The sequence below is a fragment of the Filobasidium floriforme genome (genome assembly GCF_021052385.1).
Source record: "Filobasidium floriforme strain CBS 6241 chromosome Unknown HD553scaffold_5, whole genome shotgun sequence".
Classification (NCBI taxonomy): Eukaryota; Fungi; Basidiomycota; class Tremellomycetes; order Filobasidiales; family Filobasidiaceae; genus Filobasidium; species Filobasidium floriforme.
The window spans coordinates 894,840-910,913 of NW_025763626.1; the positions used below are offsets into that span (position 1 = coordinate 894,840).

The following is a 16,074-nucleotide window of genomic DNA, read 5'->3' on the forward strand; positions in this document are numbered from 1 at the left end:
ATAGGAATACGCTCGATTAGATGTGATGCGATGCGAACCGATATGCAGAAACGGACTGTTCTGCGTTGGCGGCCAGGTCCGAAATCCGCAGCGAAATCGACAGGTCAATTGATTGGTGTTTCTACGCGGAACGGATTCGTGTTGTGCGATTGGATGGTAAGCGACTCTCGTGGGGTATAATCATTTCGATATGCTTGTTCTGACATCTACGGGCGGACACGGACTGCGTAGCGAGTACAGACTGGAAGCTACCAGATAGCAGAGCTACGAACGATGATGAAACCAATCTGGGGGGTTTCGTTCCCTGCTGCCGCGCCTGAGTTTGATCTCTGGATGAGGCGGATTCAAAGGCTCCGATTCTTCGTTACCCGGCTCTTGAAGATCCAAGTTCTGGAGACCCAACTGTCCAGAATCCGACCCTTCGCGATCAGACTCTTGGGGATCCATTTGCGTGAGATCCAGGCGTTCGGAATCAGTCTCTTGGAGACCCAAGTTGCGCTGGTGTTCATGAGTCGCTTTGGGCTGGGTCACAGGGAGTTCGACGTCTGGTAAGGCGTTGTTGCGCTCCATACTGGCGACAGCGTCTCTCATGATCCGGTCGCACTCGTCGAAGCAGGCTTCTTCGACAGGTTGCACGACCGCAGAAGAACCCTCTCTTTTCACATTGCCTTGAGCTTCGCGGATTGTCCGGTTCAGGTTCTCCATCAGATCGCTCCACTCGACACTGTAAGCGATAGATTTGGTGATCTATTTGCGGTCAGTCAGTTAAGGTTCTCACTGGAACGACGCAGTAGCTGCCGGAACTCACTGCCTCTAGAGACTCCTGCCATACCTCCTTTTTGATGTCCAGATCATCAAGCCTTTCAAGTGAACTAGGCACAGGTATTCCGGCATTCTTGCGTTGGTGATCGGCGACCTTCAATCGCAACGAGACCAAGTCAGTAGCGGATAATATCGAAAAAAAAGGGGGTACTAACTAGCCACAAGAGTGTATACACCGCCGTTTCGCAATCGTCAATGTATCTATGAGCGTTCGGCGTCAACCTGGCCTTCGCTTGCTCGACGTTCGATTCCCATTTTGAGACCGACTTCTCGGCCTTGCGGCGTCTTAGGGCAGCAGCATCGCGGTCGAGAAGACTTGACGTGGCATCCAGCAACTTTTCTTCCTCCTGCCGCTTCGCCTGGTCCAAGCCTTGCTTAGCTTGCAACAAGAACTTTTCATGCCTTTCAAGGGTGTCTTTGTTTTTTACACCTTCTTGAACGAAGCTTGACATAAAGATCGGATTGCCAGAGATGCAGTCGTCCTTGCTCGTCTCCCAAGGCTGAAGATCCCCCTTTTGAGGACCTCCCCGCCGCTGCATCCCAATGCGGGCGAAATCAAAGTCCGTCAACAAACACCTCTCTTGTGTAAGGATATCTCGCAAGATATTTCCAAGGTTCAAATCGCGGTAATGTACGCCTCTCTGGGCCAGATACTTCAAGGTTTTGAAGAGTTTGCGGTAGACGGTGATGAGCTTGACCATGGAGATGGTCGCGCCGAGAATCGTCATGGCTTTGAAACACTTCGTTGCGAAGATGCTAAGGCAGGCGTGCTCTTTAGAGCTCTCAGGTTGAGTAGGGTTGACCGGGAAATCCCTCGTCTTCCAGTTCGCCAGGTCGGGATTGCCTAGCGTCTCGGCCGCCTTCTCCGAAGTTGTGACAGTGCCGATATACACTGGAATCGACACCTCAGGATCTCGGTCGCGTCCCTCCTTCTTGTCCTGCTCTTCGATGTGTCTATAGACGTTTTTCTCGTGCTCAGCTAGGTAGCTGAGAAGCCAAGACGCTTTGATGACGAATACCTCGTCTTCGGTGGGCACGTAGCGGGGATCGACCTCTTTTTCTTTCCCATTTCTGTCTAGCTGCTTGATATTCTTAACTTTTCCAGACCAGACTGTGGTCCGTCTCCCGTATGGATCGAACCGTCTGTCCAGAATCTCGATGTCTTCGAGTTTGACTAATAACGTGTCGCCTTCGAGAGTCTCCATTGTGATCTGCTCTAGCTCATGCGGAGTCCAGAAAGGGAAGTAGTTCGAGATGGGGCCGCAGAACAGGGCGATAATCTTCACCACATCGATCCAGTCTTCTGGGTCTGAAAGGTCGTACCCTCTCGACGTACCGAAACGTTCAGTGTTGATGAAGACAATCCGAAGGATAGTCCCGCATAACGTAAAGCTCAGAAGCTCACCCATCATTGCATGATTTCCGATCTCGCAGATCTGTCAAAGATTGTTTTGGAGCAGGTAGTAGTTCAGATGGAAAGATTGGTAACAGTAACGAGTTTTGACCGAGCTTGCGGGACTCGCCTGGTATTGCCGGACCTGCCGGATGAGTCCGGTCGTACAATCCACGGTCGGCTGAAGCTTAGTGGTCCCGTGTCCAGCTGACTGCTTCCACAGAATATCGGTCGTGTCAAGTGGGACGGGGTCGAGCGAGTCGAGGAGCCAATCTGGTCTGCTTTCTGCCATCGCAATTTCACCCGTAAGGATCATCCTTCCGGAAGGATCGACGTGGGGGCTCTCATATGGCTCTTCCTCTTGGTCCTCCGAGTCGTACTTGATATATTTGTTGTTAAGCGAAAGAAACACGGGCCGGAAAGTCTCGTCATCAGCCTCTCCTTTTGAGGGGTGGTCGGACCATAACTTCTCGTGTACGGCGTCGAACAGTATTTTCGCCTTGGATTGGAGGTCCGCTTTGGCTGCGAACGTTGACTCCGCGTCACGTCGGAACGGTAGCTGTGGTTTAGGTTGAAGCGGTGACACGGTTTCCGGAACAAGAGGAGACTTCACTCCAGATCCAAGCGGGTCAAGGAACGGTCGAACTGCGGAGTAGAGCCCGCTTCCCTCCCTTTTCATCTCTTCAACAATCCCCTCGAAATAGCCTAGATGTTCTCCAGCTTCGATTTGGATGTATCGTGGATCAAACCGATCCTTGTCCAAGCTAGTGATATGATCGACTGAATCCCACTCTCCCTGAGGCCAGAATGCACTCCCTCTCATATCGGTAAGCCTGAGCTGGCGTCTAGAAGTCGAGCCGGCCTCCTGAACTTTATTCGTGTCCTCCGTTGAGGCTTGATCGAAAGTTTTCTGCAGCGGCCCATCCCTGCCCAGCTTGTCCGGATGCCTGAGCCGCAAAAGCTCGAGGTCATCAGTTATGGGTAGAAAGCTACACAGACCGTGCCCCCGGACGTCCATGGCGAGATCATCGGCAGTGATCTCGGAGAGGGGTACCGTCCTATACGAAAGATTGAGGCCGTGACGTCCCATGATTGATGACCTGCCGGTGGGATTATTGAGGGTCAAATGATGCAACACGAGCTATATTCTGCAGGAGTCCAATGTAAGAAAGCGGTATACTACTAGGGGGTTTCACCATTCATCTCGGCGCCAAAGGTGCAAGGGCGAGCTGATCACCATCGGAAACATGCAAACATCGACTCGATCGCCGGTGCTCGTCCGAATTATGCAAACACGGATGCTGATTCAATTCGAAACACAAAGTAAACAAACAGGTGTAACGGTGGCCATCTATTGTTAATCTGTTGTTGCGATCGGTAAAGGCTCGCTCGCATGTGATTCATGCCTCTGACTCATCCGTAGATGGCATAAATTTCGGCTTGTTTCCTGACTGTCACCTTCACAAGGCTCTCTTTTTGTTTCCCATTAAATCCCCATTCGCTTGCTCTGTGGCTCTACTTGGTCTTTTTCGCACCCGCCCGCCCGGCCTGCGCATTGGCCCGCTTCAACCATCTCGCCCCTCCATACTTCAAGCCGATCCAGGCAATCCCGATGACCGCATGTCCAGCCCATCCCATGCGAGTCCAGGCGAGTAGACAGTCGTGCCACGACAGCAGCAGGAAGGCCGCCACCACGTAATTGATCAGGCTCATCACGGTCAGCCAGGACAGGACGTCGTAGATTTGTTTCGGGACGGTCGAGTGCGAGGCGATGTTCTCGGGGAGGAAGAAGGGACGGACGAGGTGACGCATCTGACGACCGAGCGAGGTGCATATGCCGGCAGTAATGAACGCCACTACGAAGTACGGTGGCGGTCGTAAGCATGGACCCCCACCGAGCTGGCTGACACATATACTATGAGGAACTCACGATAGTACCCCGTTCCGATCCCGTGCCAAAAGGCGCTTGTCACGAATGTCATGACGGTAGGCGCGAATCCCGGCTTCTGACCCGGCTTGACCAGTCGCTTGTACATCGTATCTCTCAACCAGACCTGCAAGGTGGTGACGAGCGGAAGCAACGTAATCAGCTATCATTTCCGGGACCAGAAGCTCGCCTCTGGATCGACCCAATTCCCACTCACGTTGGCCCGACAATTCCAGCTGTCAAACAAGACCTTGAAGCTCTGAGCCGTCTCGATCTTCCAGATGTCGATGTTCTCCACCCTGTCCCACAGAGCCTTGGGCGCATCCGAGACGGGAGAACCGGTCGAGTACCCATTGAAACCGATGCCGGTCAGAATACATGCGCCCTGTCCGACAGCAAGATGAAAGTGAGGAGGGGTGATGTTAGAACCTGTTTTCAGTTCCTATGCCTCTTCGTATACGTCGAGAGCAAACTTGATGTCCAGGACCCACCTCGCTAATGCTCCACAGAGCATAATACTTGGTCCTCGCGATGAATCCAGCAATCATCACATACATCCACTTTCTCAGGATCCCTTTCGAGGCCCACCATCCGACTTTAGCCAGTTCCGGGTCGATGATCCGGCCGTAACTCCATTGTCCCCCGAATACGGCGTAGATGCCGAGCATGATCAATCCGGTGACGAGCTTGCGGTAGGCGCTAGATTTCCTTCCCTTGGGGATGAGAGGACGGGCGGAACGGGGCTGGAGCGTTTGGACGAGGGTCTCGATCTCGGGGTCTTGGTCTTGGCCGTCTGACCCTCGACCCTTCGGCTGGGGGATATCCACCTTTCCGACCTTTTCCCTCTGAGCGTTCACGCTCGAGGCTTTCCGACTGGCCTCGTTCGTCCCCGGGGGAGAGGTAAAGATGGACCCATCGATCAAGGCTTCATAACTGGCGTAATCGCTGGCCGGTCCGATGAGGGAGGGGAAGAAAAGAACGTACCCCAAGAAGGGGAGCAGGGTGGGGATCCTCGAGGGCGGGAGACGCGTAGCAGCGAGAGCGGGGTCGACCTGAGACATGGTAGCAGGGGCCGATCCGGATTTGTCTTCATTGCTGCCGGGCTCGACGTAGTTGCGGCCGTCCTCGACGTTCCACGCGAAAGTGATGAGTTTCATGGTGGTCACCATTTGCATCGCAGTGATCTCCATCACCGAGTCTGGGATGTTGGTGAACGCTCGATAGGCGTGGCTGTCGTGACGTTTTGATGATGAGCATCTCGTGAGACCAACCTTCGATAGCAAAGAGGAAGGAGGAGAAGTCCGACGTACTTGACAGTCAGGTGGCCCATAATCAGACTGTGAACGAAACACACATCCGATCACAGCAAGCATTCAGATTGAAAACGATCAGCCTCTTCGCACCCTCCCTAGAGATCACCCGCTCCATACCGCAACTCACACAAAGACCAACCAAGGCATCCATCCTTCCCCCCTTCCGTCCCGCCTGACCCCGACCTTGCCCACGACGATCCCCCACACGGCGACCGCATCGGCAACCAGTTGGATGTACCCCCACTTCATTCTGAACATACCTACGAGGTAGAACGAGGTGAGGACGATGCTGAACAGGTGTTTCAAGTGAGGTGCGGTCGGGGGCAGACGGGTGAAGATGTGGGCGAGGGGGTAGGAGGAGACGAGGATGAAGATGAGCTGCGTCCCCGGGAACGGTCGAGCAAGAGATCAAGCGCGAGGTATGACCGTTCGTCGTGGTAATGGATGGATCAAGAAGAGATACTCGAGGTCAGCATCGCCTGTCAGGAGCAGGAGCGTGAACAAGGATGAACCCTCACCTTGAGATGGTCCGGGGGGGCGCCGATGAGCGGAGACGCCCTCTCGAAGGGTACGTCGATCCAGGACATGATAAAAATGATCAAAGCTCTATTCTTGTATTCTAGGTGCTGTAGGTCGCCAGACCACAGGCCTTCAACGGTCAGTGTCGTAGGAGCAGAGTTCAAGTAGAGGTCGAGAATGACGAATGGCGAATGGAGCGATCCCGCTGCACCCCATATTTCGAACGGCCCGCGAGCCCATGCCGGCATCTTACGTCATAAGGTGACGAAGACTTATCACGTGATCTTCATCTCGCCTCGGGTGATTACGAAGCGAATGAAACCATCAAGGGGGGGAAGAGAGTGCGACGAGTCTCGGCTCTGTTCGCCCTCAGCAGCCATCCGGGGGGGGTCATGTCGATCGTTCTCGATGAACAATAAGCAGCCAGAGGGGCAGGACGAGGGGACAATAGAGAGAGAGGCACGGGTCGAATACGAAACACTTTCCCCCTCACTGCCCAAACCCGTCTCGACAACATAAGAAAAGAAATCAGATCCCGACCCTCAGGATCGTCGTCGTCGATCGAAAACCCGCATCGAAATCGGATCATCGAGTCGGATCGAAGCGTGACGACATCACATCGTCTTTCGCGTCGTATCGTCGTTATCTATCCCCCACCCTCTCTCTTGATCTCTTCTCCAACGACAAGAGGCGACTGCGACTCACATCCGATAGAATCGACCTCGAACCGCGACCAGCAGTAGTATACCTGTGTCAATCCACCGGGTCGACGACTGCCTGAACCTAGCTTCTCAGACCCGATACTTTGCACACCGATAACTCACGACCATGCTCCCCCTCCGCTCGGTCCTCCGAACTCGCACTCCTCTCCTTCTGCGAAACTCCACCTCGGCCGCAACCTCGCCTCTCCTCTCAACAGGCCTCGCTCTCAGCCTCAGCTCACGCCGTACGCTCCGTACTTCCGGGGTGGTAGGACAGCCGGAGAAGAAATGGGTAAACCAACGACCGGCGAAAGAGGCGAAAGAAGGTGACAAACCCGTCAAGGGCCCCGGTGGGGAGGTCATCACTTCCGATGGCACTACCAAGGAGAACGCTCCCGGTCTCAGGGCCAACCTCGGTATGACCCTAGAGGAGGATGAACCGCCTGAACAGTTCGTGACGAGCAACACGGGGGCGACGGCGATATTTGGAAACGACAAGGAGCTTCCCGTGGACGCCTCCGAACTGGTCTTTCCCGAAGACGAACTCGTCGGTCAGGGTGCCCGGCCATGGGAGTTGGACGACAAGTTTGACGCCGAGGGAGACGCTCTCATGGGAGGTCATCCGCGGCGAAGCGAAGGTGTCGGCGCGAGCAAGGTGGGGAGCAAGGTGGATGATGAGCCGAAGAGCCCGTTGGAGCACGAAGAGGTGGATACCGTATTGGAGGACATCGTGACGGGGCCGACGAGTGCCCCGCGAACTTCGACAACTTCGGCTGCTACGTCGTCGCCTTCGTCCTCGTCCACAAAGGCTTCCTCTACCTCGCCTTCGTCCTCAGCTTCGTTATCTAGCAACCAGGACAACTCCACCCCTAGCTCCAGCTCGTCTAACAATTACAGCTCGAGCTCTAACAATGGTAGCAGCAGTAGTGGCGGTAACAATAACAACAATAACAACTCCGGCAACAACAACGATGGTGGGGATTCACCTCCACCTCCGTCGAAGACGGGTAAAGAGGTCGCCAAGGTTTCTATTCCGGACGAGTACCCTCAGGTCTTGGCTTTGCCTATCACCAGGAGACCTTTGTTCCCTGGTGAGTTGCATTGACTTCCGTGACTGCGTGCCGAGTGTTGGTTGTCTAGATGCCGGAGCTGACGAGATGAATTCCTGGTCGTGTCATGTTGTTCGCTTGCCTGTCTAATAGGCTTCTACAAGGCCGTGACCATCACCTCGCCCCCGGTCATCAAGGCCATCCGTACTCTCCTACAACGTGGCCAGCCGTACATCGGTGCATTTCTGCTCAAGGACAGCAACGCCGATTCCGACGTCATCACCTCGCCCGACCAGGTCTACCCTGTCGGAGTTTTTGCGCAGATCACCAGTGTCTTTGGAGCTGGCGATGGAGTGGGGCAAGATGGAAAGACCATCGAGGGTGCCACCGGGTCTGACGGCGAAAAGAAGGAATCGTTGACGGCGGTCTTGTACCCGCATAGGAGGATCAGGATTGACGAGCTCTTGACGGAACGCCCGGCTCAGGGTCAGAGCGCATCGGAACAGGAGGAGACGAGCGGAAAGGTAGAGAAGCCGAGCGAGGTCGTGGAGCCCGTCGAGGGCGGCAAACCAGAGGCCGAGGTGGCGAGTTTCGAGCTTGCCGACGTGCCTACCGTCGAGGAGATTCAGCAGGACATGCACCCCAGGTCCGATGCCAAGTCCACCGAGCCCAACTCGTCGTCAGCGCCCGCGCCCCAATCGCACATCTCGTTCCTTCACTCGATGGTCCCCGAGATCTCGCTGACCAACGTGTCCAATCTCGACCTCGAGCCGTTCAACAAGGACGACCAGATGATCAAGGCCGTCATGAACGAGCTGCTCAGCGTGTTCAAGGATATCGCTCAGTTGGCGCCCATCTTCCGGGAACAGATCACCTCGTTCACCATCAACCAGAGCAGCTCGAACGTGTTTGACGACCCGGACAAGTTGGCCGATTTCGCAGCGGCCGTGTCTTCCGGCGACGTCCAAGAACTTCAGGGAGTCTTGGAGTCGCTCTCGGTTCAAGACCGATTGCAAAAGGCGCTGACGATCCTGAAAAAGGAACTCATCAACGCTCAGCTGCAGAGCAAGATTGCCAGGGACGTCGAGAACAAGCTCCACAAGCGCCAACGCGAGGTCTACCTGATGGAACAGCTCAAGGGGATCAAGAAGGAATTGGGTATGGACAGCGATGGCAAGGACAAGTTGGTCGAGGGGTTCAAGGAAAAGGCAGGGAAACTCGCCATGCCCGAAGGTGTCAAGACGGTGTTTGACGAAGAGATCAACAAACTCATGCACCTCGAACCGGCTGCGAGCGAGTTCAAGTAGGTCCAATGCAATACGTATCCTTTTGTGCCTTCAAGCTGAATATACCTCTTTTCATCTCGTTAGCGTCACGCGAAATTACCTCGACTGGCTGACTCAGATCCCTTGGGGAGTCCACTCGCCAGAAAACTTCAACATCACCCATGCCGTCAAGGTGCTTGACGAAGATCACTACGGTCTAAAGGACGTCAAGGACAGGATCCTCGAATTCCTCGCCGTCGGTAAACTCCGGGGTACCGTCGAGGGAAAGATCATCTGTATGGTCGGACCTCCCGGTGTGGGAAAGACGAGTATTGGGAAATCGATCGCGAGGGCCCTGGACAGGCAGTTTTACCGATTCTCTGTCGGTGGTCTGACCGACGTCGCCGAGATCAAGGGTCATCGAAGGACTTATATCGGGTGAGTCGAGTCGGTGCAATCTGCGTCAATATGGCGGGTCGCTGACCCGATGCGTCTCGAAAAAGAGCCATGCCGGGCAAACCCATCCAGGCTCTCAAGAAGGTCGGCACCGAGAACCCGCTCATTTTGATTGATGAGATTGACAAGGTCGGTCGAGGTCACAACGGTGACCCTTCGAGCGCCCTACTGGAGATGCTGGACCCGGAACAGAACGGGTCATTCTTGGATCACTAGTGCGTGCCTAGCGGGACGGCGTGCCAATCGAAATATCGCTGACCTCGCCTTTTGGGCTCACAGCATGGACGTTCCTGTCGACCTTTCCCGAGTCTTGTTCGTGTGCACCGGTAAGGATTGCGTTTCCGGAATGCGTTACGGCTGAATCTAACCCTTTGAATTGTTCGCCTTGCAGCCAACACTCTCGAGACGATTCCGGCACCCCTGCTCGACCGAATGGAAGTCCTTGAAGTCAGCGGATATGTCTCCGACGAAAAGCTCGCCATTGCCGATCGATACCTCGCTCCGCAGGCCAAGGAAGCCAACGGTTTGGGTGATACCGACATCAAGCTTGACCCTGCTGCTATCCAGGCCTTGATCCGAAACTACTGCCGTGAGAGCGGTGTGCGAAATCTCAAGAAGCACATTGACAAGGTGCGTCTCGACAAGCTGGACCTGACGTCTCGATCGTGGCTGATCGACTTTGCGCTCCACCTGTGTTGTAGATTTATCGAAAGGCAGCTTTCAAAATTGTCACTGACCTCGGCGAGAAGGGTTTGCCTGAACCACCCAAGGCAACCGCCACTGAAGACGCCGGTACCGTTGTGGCGCAACAACCCGACGTGAAGCCGGCTTCGGAACACTTGCCGGGTGATGATTCGCCTGCTCCAGGCGCCCCCGGGACCGAGAAGAAGGTCACTACCGCCCCGAGGCAGTCCATGCAGGTACCCAGCGACGTCTCGGTGCATATTACGACCGACAACCTGAAAGACTATGTCGGTCCGGCCGTCTATCACAAGGACAGGCTGTATGTCAAGGCTCCCCCTGCAGGAGTCAGTACCGGTTTGGGTTACTTGGGTAACGGCTCAGGGTCGGTCATGCCCATCGAAGCTACTGTAAGTCGAAAAACCAGTTTTCAAGGTTGATTATTGCTCACCCAGTCTGCCGCAAATACAGTCAATGCCCGGTAAGGGCAATCTGCAGCTCACCGGAAAGCTCGGCGAGGTCATTCGAGAGTCTGCTCAGCTCGCTTTGAGCTGGGTCAAATCGAATGCCTTTGCGTTGGGCATAACCTCGAGCGAGTCCGACCTCTTCTTGCAGGATCGTGATATTCATCTGCATGTGAGTCAGATCGAGCTGGAAGCGTCTGCAGGTAGCTGCTCGGTGCTGATGATCGTCTCGAGTACAGATGCCAGAAGGCGGTATTGGCAAAGAGGGACCTAGCGCGGGTACCGCGTTATTGTCCGCTTTCGTGTCACTATTCACCAAGACCAAGGTCGACCCAAATTTTGGTGAGTTCTTTCTTTTTCGAAAGACACTGTCGCTTCCGCTAATCACCGTTTTGAGACAATACTATAGCTTTGACAGGAGAAATTACGCTTCTTGGACAAGTCTTGCCGGTCGGTGGCCTCAAGGAGAAGATGTGAGCCGCTTGCAGAGAATCAACCTTAGAGAACAACCACTGACACTCCCACTTGTCTCTCGTAGTCTTGCCGCTCACCGAGCAGGAATGAAGAGTAAGCTAAACGAGAAACAGGACCGATCACCAGTCTGCCTGCTGACCATTCCGCACCCTGTTTCGACAGAGCTCATTGTCCCGGCAGCATGCAAGTCGGATATCGACGAAAACGTCCCACCAAGCGTCAAGGAGGGTATCGAATTCGTCTTTGTGGATGATGCTAGACAGGTTTTGCACGAGGTGTTTGCCAACGAACCCCTCCTCAAGAGGTTGCAAGAGCATTTGCCCCTCGAAAACGGTGAACCCGTTCGCACGAAGCATTGATTGTGATCGTGTCGGCACGACTGTGACATCAGCATGACCAGCATTACGACCGGGTTCGCCGCGATCCGGGGCATCTGTATAATAATACCCCTCATCATATATTAGACAGCCGCTCGAAGGCTCAAGAAGAAGAATTGTAAATATAGCTACATAGGCGAGAATGCTATGATATCGACCTCTCTTGCCGTTCCTTACCCATCTTCGTACAGGTCTACCAAGTTATCAACGACTTGCCCTTCTTGTTACAAGCTCCTGCCGAATCTCCCTTCAGCTCGTCTCTGACGACATTGTTACCTCCACGCAAGAGTCCCGCGATGACCTGGCCTTTAAGGATGGTGTGCTTGACAACCTGCGGGATATCTTTCGGGCTCACTCGGCCGTAGTAGAGGGTCGCGCCGGACGGGAAGAGGATCTACAGAGCCATCGCAGGTGTAGCTATATGAGAAACGGATCTGAGCGTCTGTCATATATGAGCTGACTCACGATCATGACCCCAGAGTACCGATGCCCGCCTGGAGACGACGAACGGGAGACCGGAACGATTAGTTATAATGTCCACGAAATCCCAAGGCCATCCGACCACTACTAACCCAGATGACTGATCTTGAAAATCCCAACTTCACCGCTCCCCGTCTCATCGTCCAGCCCCTCGATCGCTCTCAACCTGGCTTCCCTCTCGCCGGCTTCTCCTTCCCGCGGAAGCGCAGCGTGCATGTCCAAGAGATGATGAGGGTTCAACGAGTCTCCACGTGTGTCGATCGAGACGTGATGCGATTCGAGTTCGTGTACAAGGGCCTGGTCGATAAATAAATCATATGAATACATCGAAAGGCAGCATGCAGATCACCTTCGTCGCCACGACGGTTCGCGATGACTGACCTTTTCCAAAAGTGGTGCGGCGATATGACACCGCTTGTCTCGTTTCTTGTGACTGCAGAGCAAGACCACTGCCCTGTACGGCAACGTCCAGCTCTTCAGCTCGTTCGCCTGGCCGTTCAATCCTGCCAACACATCCTTGGCGCCGGAGCTCGAATTAGGGACCTCGCAGATGACTTTCCACTCCGGAAAGATCAAAATGCTCTCCTTGTGTTCGTCTGACGATTGGGAGATGAGCGAGGATGAGAACAAGCTCGTGGGTGGTTGCTTAGCGTCGATGGACGAGGGTTCGAGCTCGGCCCGAGGTGTTTCCGAGAGACCTTGAGGAAGACCGTTCTTTCCGATGACGAGATCGATCTGACCAGGCGGTTTGTTGTCTTTGACGGGTTCAGGTGCTGGCTTGGGAGCCTCTTTGGCCGACTTGTCCTTGGCTGGTGGAGGATCGATGGGAGTGCCAGGTGGTGGAAATCCGCGCTCGGCGTTCAGGATGGTCTGGAGGTGATATGATAGGGTCGAGGTATCGGTTGTGTGGTCGTGCGCCCAGTCAGACCGGGCGGTCGAGACGACAAGCTGTAGGGAGTCGAGTGCGTGGGTCAGTCGAGTACCATCATGCAATGCTCGTGCGAGTCAGGCTTGCATTACGGGGAGCCGGGTTGGCACTGCCAAGGAGATCACTGCTCCAGTCAACGTCGAAACCCCGCGGGTAGCCATCGTATTGGGGTCCATCGTCCTGGCAGGCAGCATCACATGCGAAACAGTCCTCGTCCGTCGTCGGGACACCGTGTGCCCGAAGTGCGTGGGCTAGGTCATGTTCGACTGCAGTTCGCCCGGCATGGGTGTTGGGATCGACTGCAGGTGTCTCGGGCGAGGTCGATCGTTCTGGTGTAGCCGCGGGAGTCGAAAAGGTCGAGGCCAAGCGTCTGAGCATGATTGATGGTATGTACGTTGTATGTCGAGTCAGAATCGATAACCATGTCGATGTGGTTGACTGATCTGCTAATAACAACGATATGTGATAGCCCTCGCAGCAGACGATGGATGCCGAGAGCCGGCGAATCCGGATCCGTATTCGGGCATCGGATCGGGTCGGCGTTTCATCAGATCAGATGTCCGTACATGTGACAATCGATAATAAATGACGGCAAAAGGAGCAGACATGGACAACGACCTAGCGTGTTTAACCATACAATCAGAGACAAAATCGAGCAGACACAAGGACGATGCGCAAAGCACGGATAGGAGGAGTAGCAGGAGAGGGAAAGCGAAAAAGCGATCAACGAGATCGAAGAGATAGGTGCGCCGCCAAGGGCGGCATCGCCGAAAGAGAGGATTAGGCCTCTGATTATCGATTGTCCACCTGCATCCCTACTTCGTCCTTGACCATTGTGTCGCCCTCTTCGCGGTCATCATCGACGATATCAGGATCGAGAAGACTGGGATCGACCTCGACGACCTTTTTCGATCCGGCCGACCCCTTGGCCGGAGGGGTCACGTCATCCTCTCCATCCCCGTCCCCATCTTCGTTCTTTTCGAAATCCCGCTCTTCCCTCAACCGACTGCCGCCTTGACCCGTCCCGGCATTGGCTCCACCAGCGTACCTTCCAAAGTAATCCTGCGCGTACCCACCGCTATCGGGTGAATCGTCATCGTCGTTGGCCCCGCTCCGTTCGGCGCTGATGGGCGAATCGAGTCCCCGACTTCCGGCTCTCGAATGAGGTAGGGAAGCCAGGCCGAGTCCGCTAGGCGTGGCTCCGCCCAGGCCCCAAGATCGATTCCTGGCCAGAGGCGATTCCCGTCCAGAAGCAGCCCCGAGCGGGGATGACGGTCCCGATCCGCTCAACTGCATCCCTACGGCAAAGGCGGCGTTCTGAAGCGCATTCAGCGTCCTCGCAGCAGACGAAGAATCCTTGTACCCGGCTCCGAGGGGCGAGGGTGATGACAGCCTCTCGATAGACATCGGACTCGTGGGTCGACCAGGTTGAGGGAGACCTGGCGACAAGCTCAATGGAGAGTGAGGCCGCGAGGATGGTAGTCCGTGAATCGATCGACCCATCATGACTGACGTCCCACCGCCGTGAGACCCCGTGGTATATCCTCCACCTCGAGCGCTTTCGCCTTCGTACTCTCGACCGGGAGAAGCCGAGTCGATCCGCAGTACGGGCGAAAGAGGTGGCAAGCTCAGATGTGACGAGGTGCCAGTCTCACCTCTCTCATACCCGGGACGGGGGAGAGGCAAGTGGAGCGAAGCGAGGCCCTGAGCGGCCATAGCATCATCGGCGAGATCGTTCGAGGTGGCCGAATCCGAGTGGTTGTGATAATATCGGGAAGACCCGCCGCTACCAGATCGGCCGGATGATCGATGATTTTGGGTATAAGATCCCGGCTTGACGTCTGCCAGCGATGGGTCGAGCGTAAACGAAGGCGTCCTTCCGACAGACTGCGCAGTGTACATGTCGTCAGCTGTCCACCATCTCCTCGCGATTCTTCAGCGTCATCGTCAACTCACCGACGTCTTTTTACCCTTGAGCATGGCGATCTCTTCTTGCATGACCCTCATCGTGGCCTGATAACCTCGCAGCTGCTCCTTCAACTGCGACATCTCTTCCTCACTGGCACCATCCCCACCCCCGCCCGCACCACGACCTCCGACCTTTCGTCTCTTCTTTGAACTTCCCGTATCCATATCGTCGTCCTCATCGTCGTCCCCTGGACCCATCGAGTTTAGGCTCCGATGACTGCCCATCCCCGGACTATCCGCGTGTCCTCCGCCCAACAACGGCGTGCCTACCCTCTCTTGCATGCTCACGCTGATCACCGTCCCACCACTGCCTTGTCCCCCGATCGGACCAACAACAGGCGCCTCGGTCTCGATACCCAACTTGGTCCGGAGACTCCTCACTTCTCCCTTCAAGACCGAGTTTTCCTGTTCGAGCCCCGCCACCCGTCCTTCGAGATCGACCACCTGGTCCTTCTTCCTCGTCCTGAACCGAGCTGCGGCGAGCCTGTTCGCTTCCCTACGTTTGGAAGCGGCGGTAGAGCCACCACCTCCTCCTCCACCTCCGCCCCCGCTACCTGGACCACCGGAGCCTTCGCCCGATCCGGCAGATCGATGGGCTGGGGTGGAACCCGTTCCGGCGGACCCGACGTTGGAGGAATTGTGATGGTGGTGATTGTTGCTGGGCATCTTACGAAGAGCTTATGACAGCGGCCAGAGTGATTCACTAGAAATGTCCCGGACAGGTGGCTCGATTTCCTGGTAGTGAGGAAGTTGTCCAAGACGAAAGCGGTCTAGACGCGCGATTTCAGAGCTTTCAGAGCGTCCGAGCGGCGAGAGCTCGGTTTCGAGCGATATACGTTGCAGGAAAGGGTGACCCGTGCTCATAGAGAGTCCCCAACTCTGAGATTTGAGAGTCCGGTCTTTATCGAGTCCGGTTCGAGGCGGGTTGGCAGGGCGACCTGAGAGGTGACGTGTTTTGGGCTGATTCACCGCGTTTCCATCGATCGACGAGTATATTATCTACGAGGTAGGCAGCACAGAGGTGTAGCTTCGAGTGAGATGGTGCTGTCTACTACCCAGACAGCACTTGATGCCGCTGTCCTCTGTTTCTGACAGTAGCAGTCGAAAAGAGAGAAGGGATGGGAGAAGAGAGAGGACGGGGGTCATGGGGGAGAGGGGGATGACGAATTAACCTGACGAATCATCCATCCATCCAAGCTGCCGAGGCCACGAAAACACGCAAAACGCGCGCACGCGGATACTCGAATCTGATTGGTC

General features: G+C 55.3%; 5 protein-coding genes across 5 annotated transcripts; 1 reads left to right on the plus strand and 4 right to left on the minus strand.

Moving 5' to 3' along the window:
- Positions 1-164: 164 nt before the first annotated feature.
- On the minus strand, positions 165-3,517 carry HD553DRAFT_191003 (uncharacterized protein). The gene is made up of 4 exons (XM_046177018.1): positions 2,346-3,517; positions 978-2,258; positions 809-916; positions 165-747 (listed from the first exon to the last, which is right to left on the minus strand). The coding sequence occupies exons 1-4, from the start codon at positions 3,303-3,305 to the stop codon at positions 265-267; spliced, it is 2,832 nt and encodes a 943-aa protein (XP_046038577.1). The 5' UTR covers positions 3,306-3,517; the 3' UTR covers positions 165-264.
- Positions 3,518-3,775: 258 nt separating this feature from the next.
- Positions 3,776-6,042, minus strand: HD553DRAFT_265196 (MBOAT, membrane-bound O-acyltransferase family-domain-containing protein; the record flags this gene model as incomplete). Its single annotated transcript, XM_046177450.1, has 8 exons — positions 3,776-4,071; positions 4,146-4,269; positions 4,360-4,527; positions 4,634-4,885; positions 5,000-5,372; positions 5,453-5,479; positions 5,583-5,833; positions 5,974-6,042. Coding segments are annotated over 8 exons (1,560 nt in total), but the record flags the coding sequence as incomplete, so codon positions are not given.
- Positions 6,043-7,285: 1,243 nt separating this feature from the next.
- On the plus strand, positions 7,286-11,423 carry HD553DRAFT_269130 (Lon protease C-terminal proteolytic domain-containing protein; the record flags this gene model as incomplete). Its single annotated transcript, XM_046177604.1, has 12 exons — positions 7,286-7,766; positions 7,878-9,027; positions 9,095-9,427; positions 9,493-9,660; positions 9,725-9,771; positions 9,837-10,075; positions 10,147-10,536; positions 10,598-10,762; positions 10,830-10,932; positions 11,000-11,063; positions 11,129-11,157; positions 11,227-11,423. The coding sequence occupies 12 exons, from the start codon at positions 7,286-7,288 to the stop codon at positions 11,421-11,423; spliced, it is 3,366 nt and encodes a 1,121-aa protein (XP_046038579.1).
- A 105-nt stretch (positions 11,424-11,528) lies between these two features.
- HD553DRAFT_191033 (Sucrase/ferredoxin-like-domain-containing protein) lies at positions 11,529-13,337 on the minus strand. Its single transcript, XM_046177019.1, has 5 exons — positions 12,937-13,337; positions 12,303-12,869; positions 12,014-12,218; positions 11,907-11,935; positions 11,529-11,835 (listed from the first exon to the last, which is right to left on the minus strand). The coding sequence occupies exons 1-5, from the start codon at positions 13,225-13,227 to the stop codon at positions 11,635-11,637; spliced, it is 1,293 nt and encodes a 430-aa protein (XP_046038580.1). The 5' UTR covers positions 13,228-13,337; the 3' UTR covers positions 11,529-11,634.
- A 29-nt stretch (positions 13,338-13,366) lies between these two features.
- HD553DRAFT_307543 (uncharacterized protein) lies at positions 13,367-15,928 on the minus strand. The gene is made up of 2 exons (XM_046179437.1): positions 14,806-15,928; positions 13,367-14,736 (listed from the first exon to the last, which is right to left on the minus strand). Exons 1-2 carry the CDS (start codon positions 15,481-15,483, stop codon positions 13,642-13,644), a joined length of 1,773 nt encoding a protein of 590 aa, XP_046038581.1. The 5' UTR covers positions 15,484-15,928; the 3' UTR covers positions 13,367-13,641.
- Between the last annotated feature and the right edge of the window lie 146 nt (positions 15,929-16,074).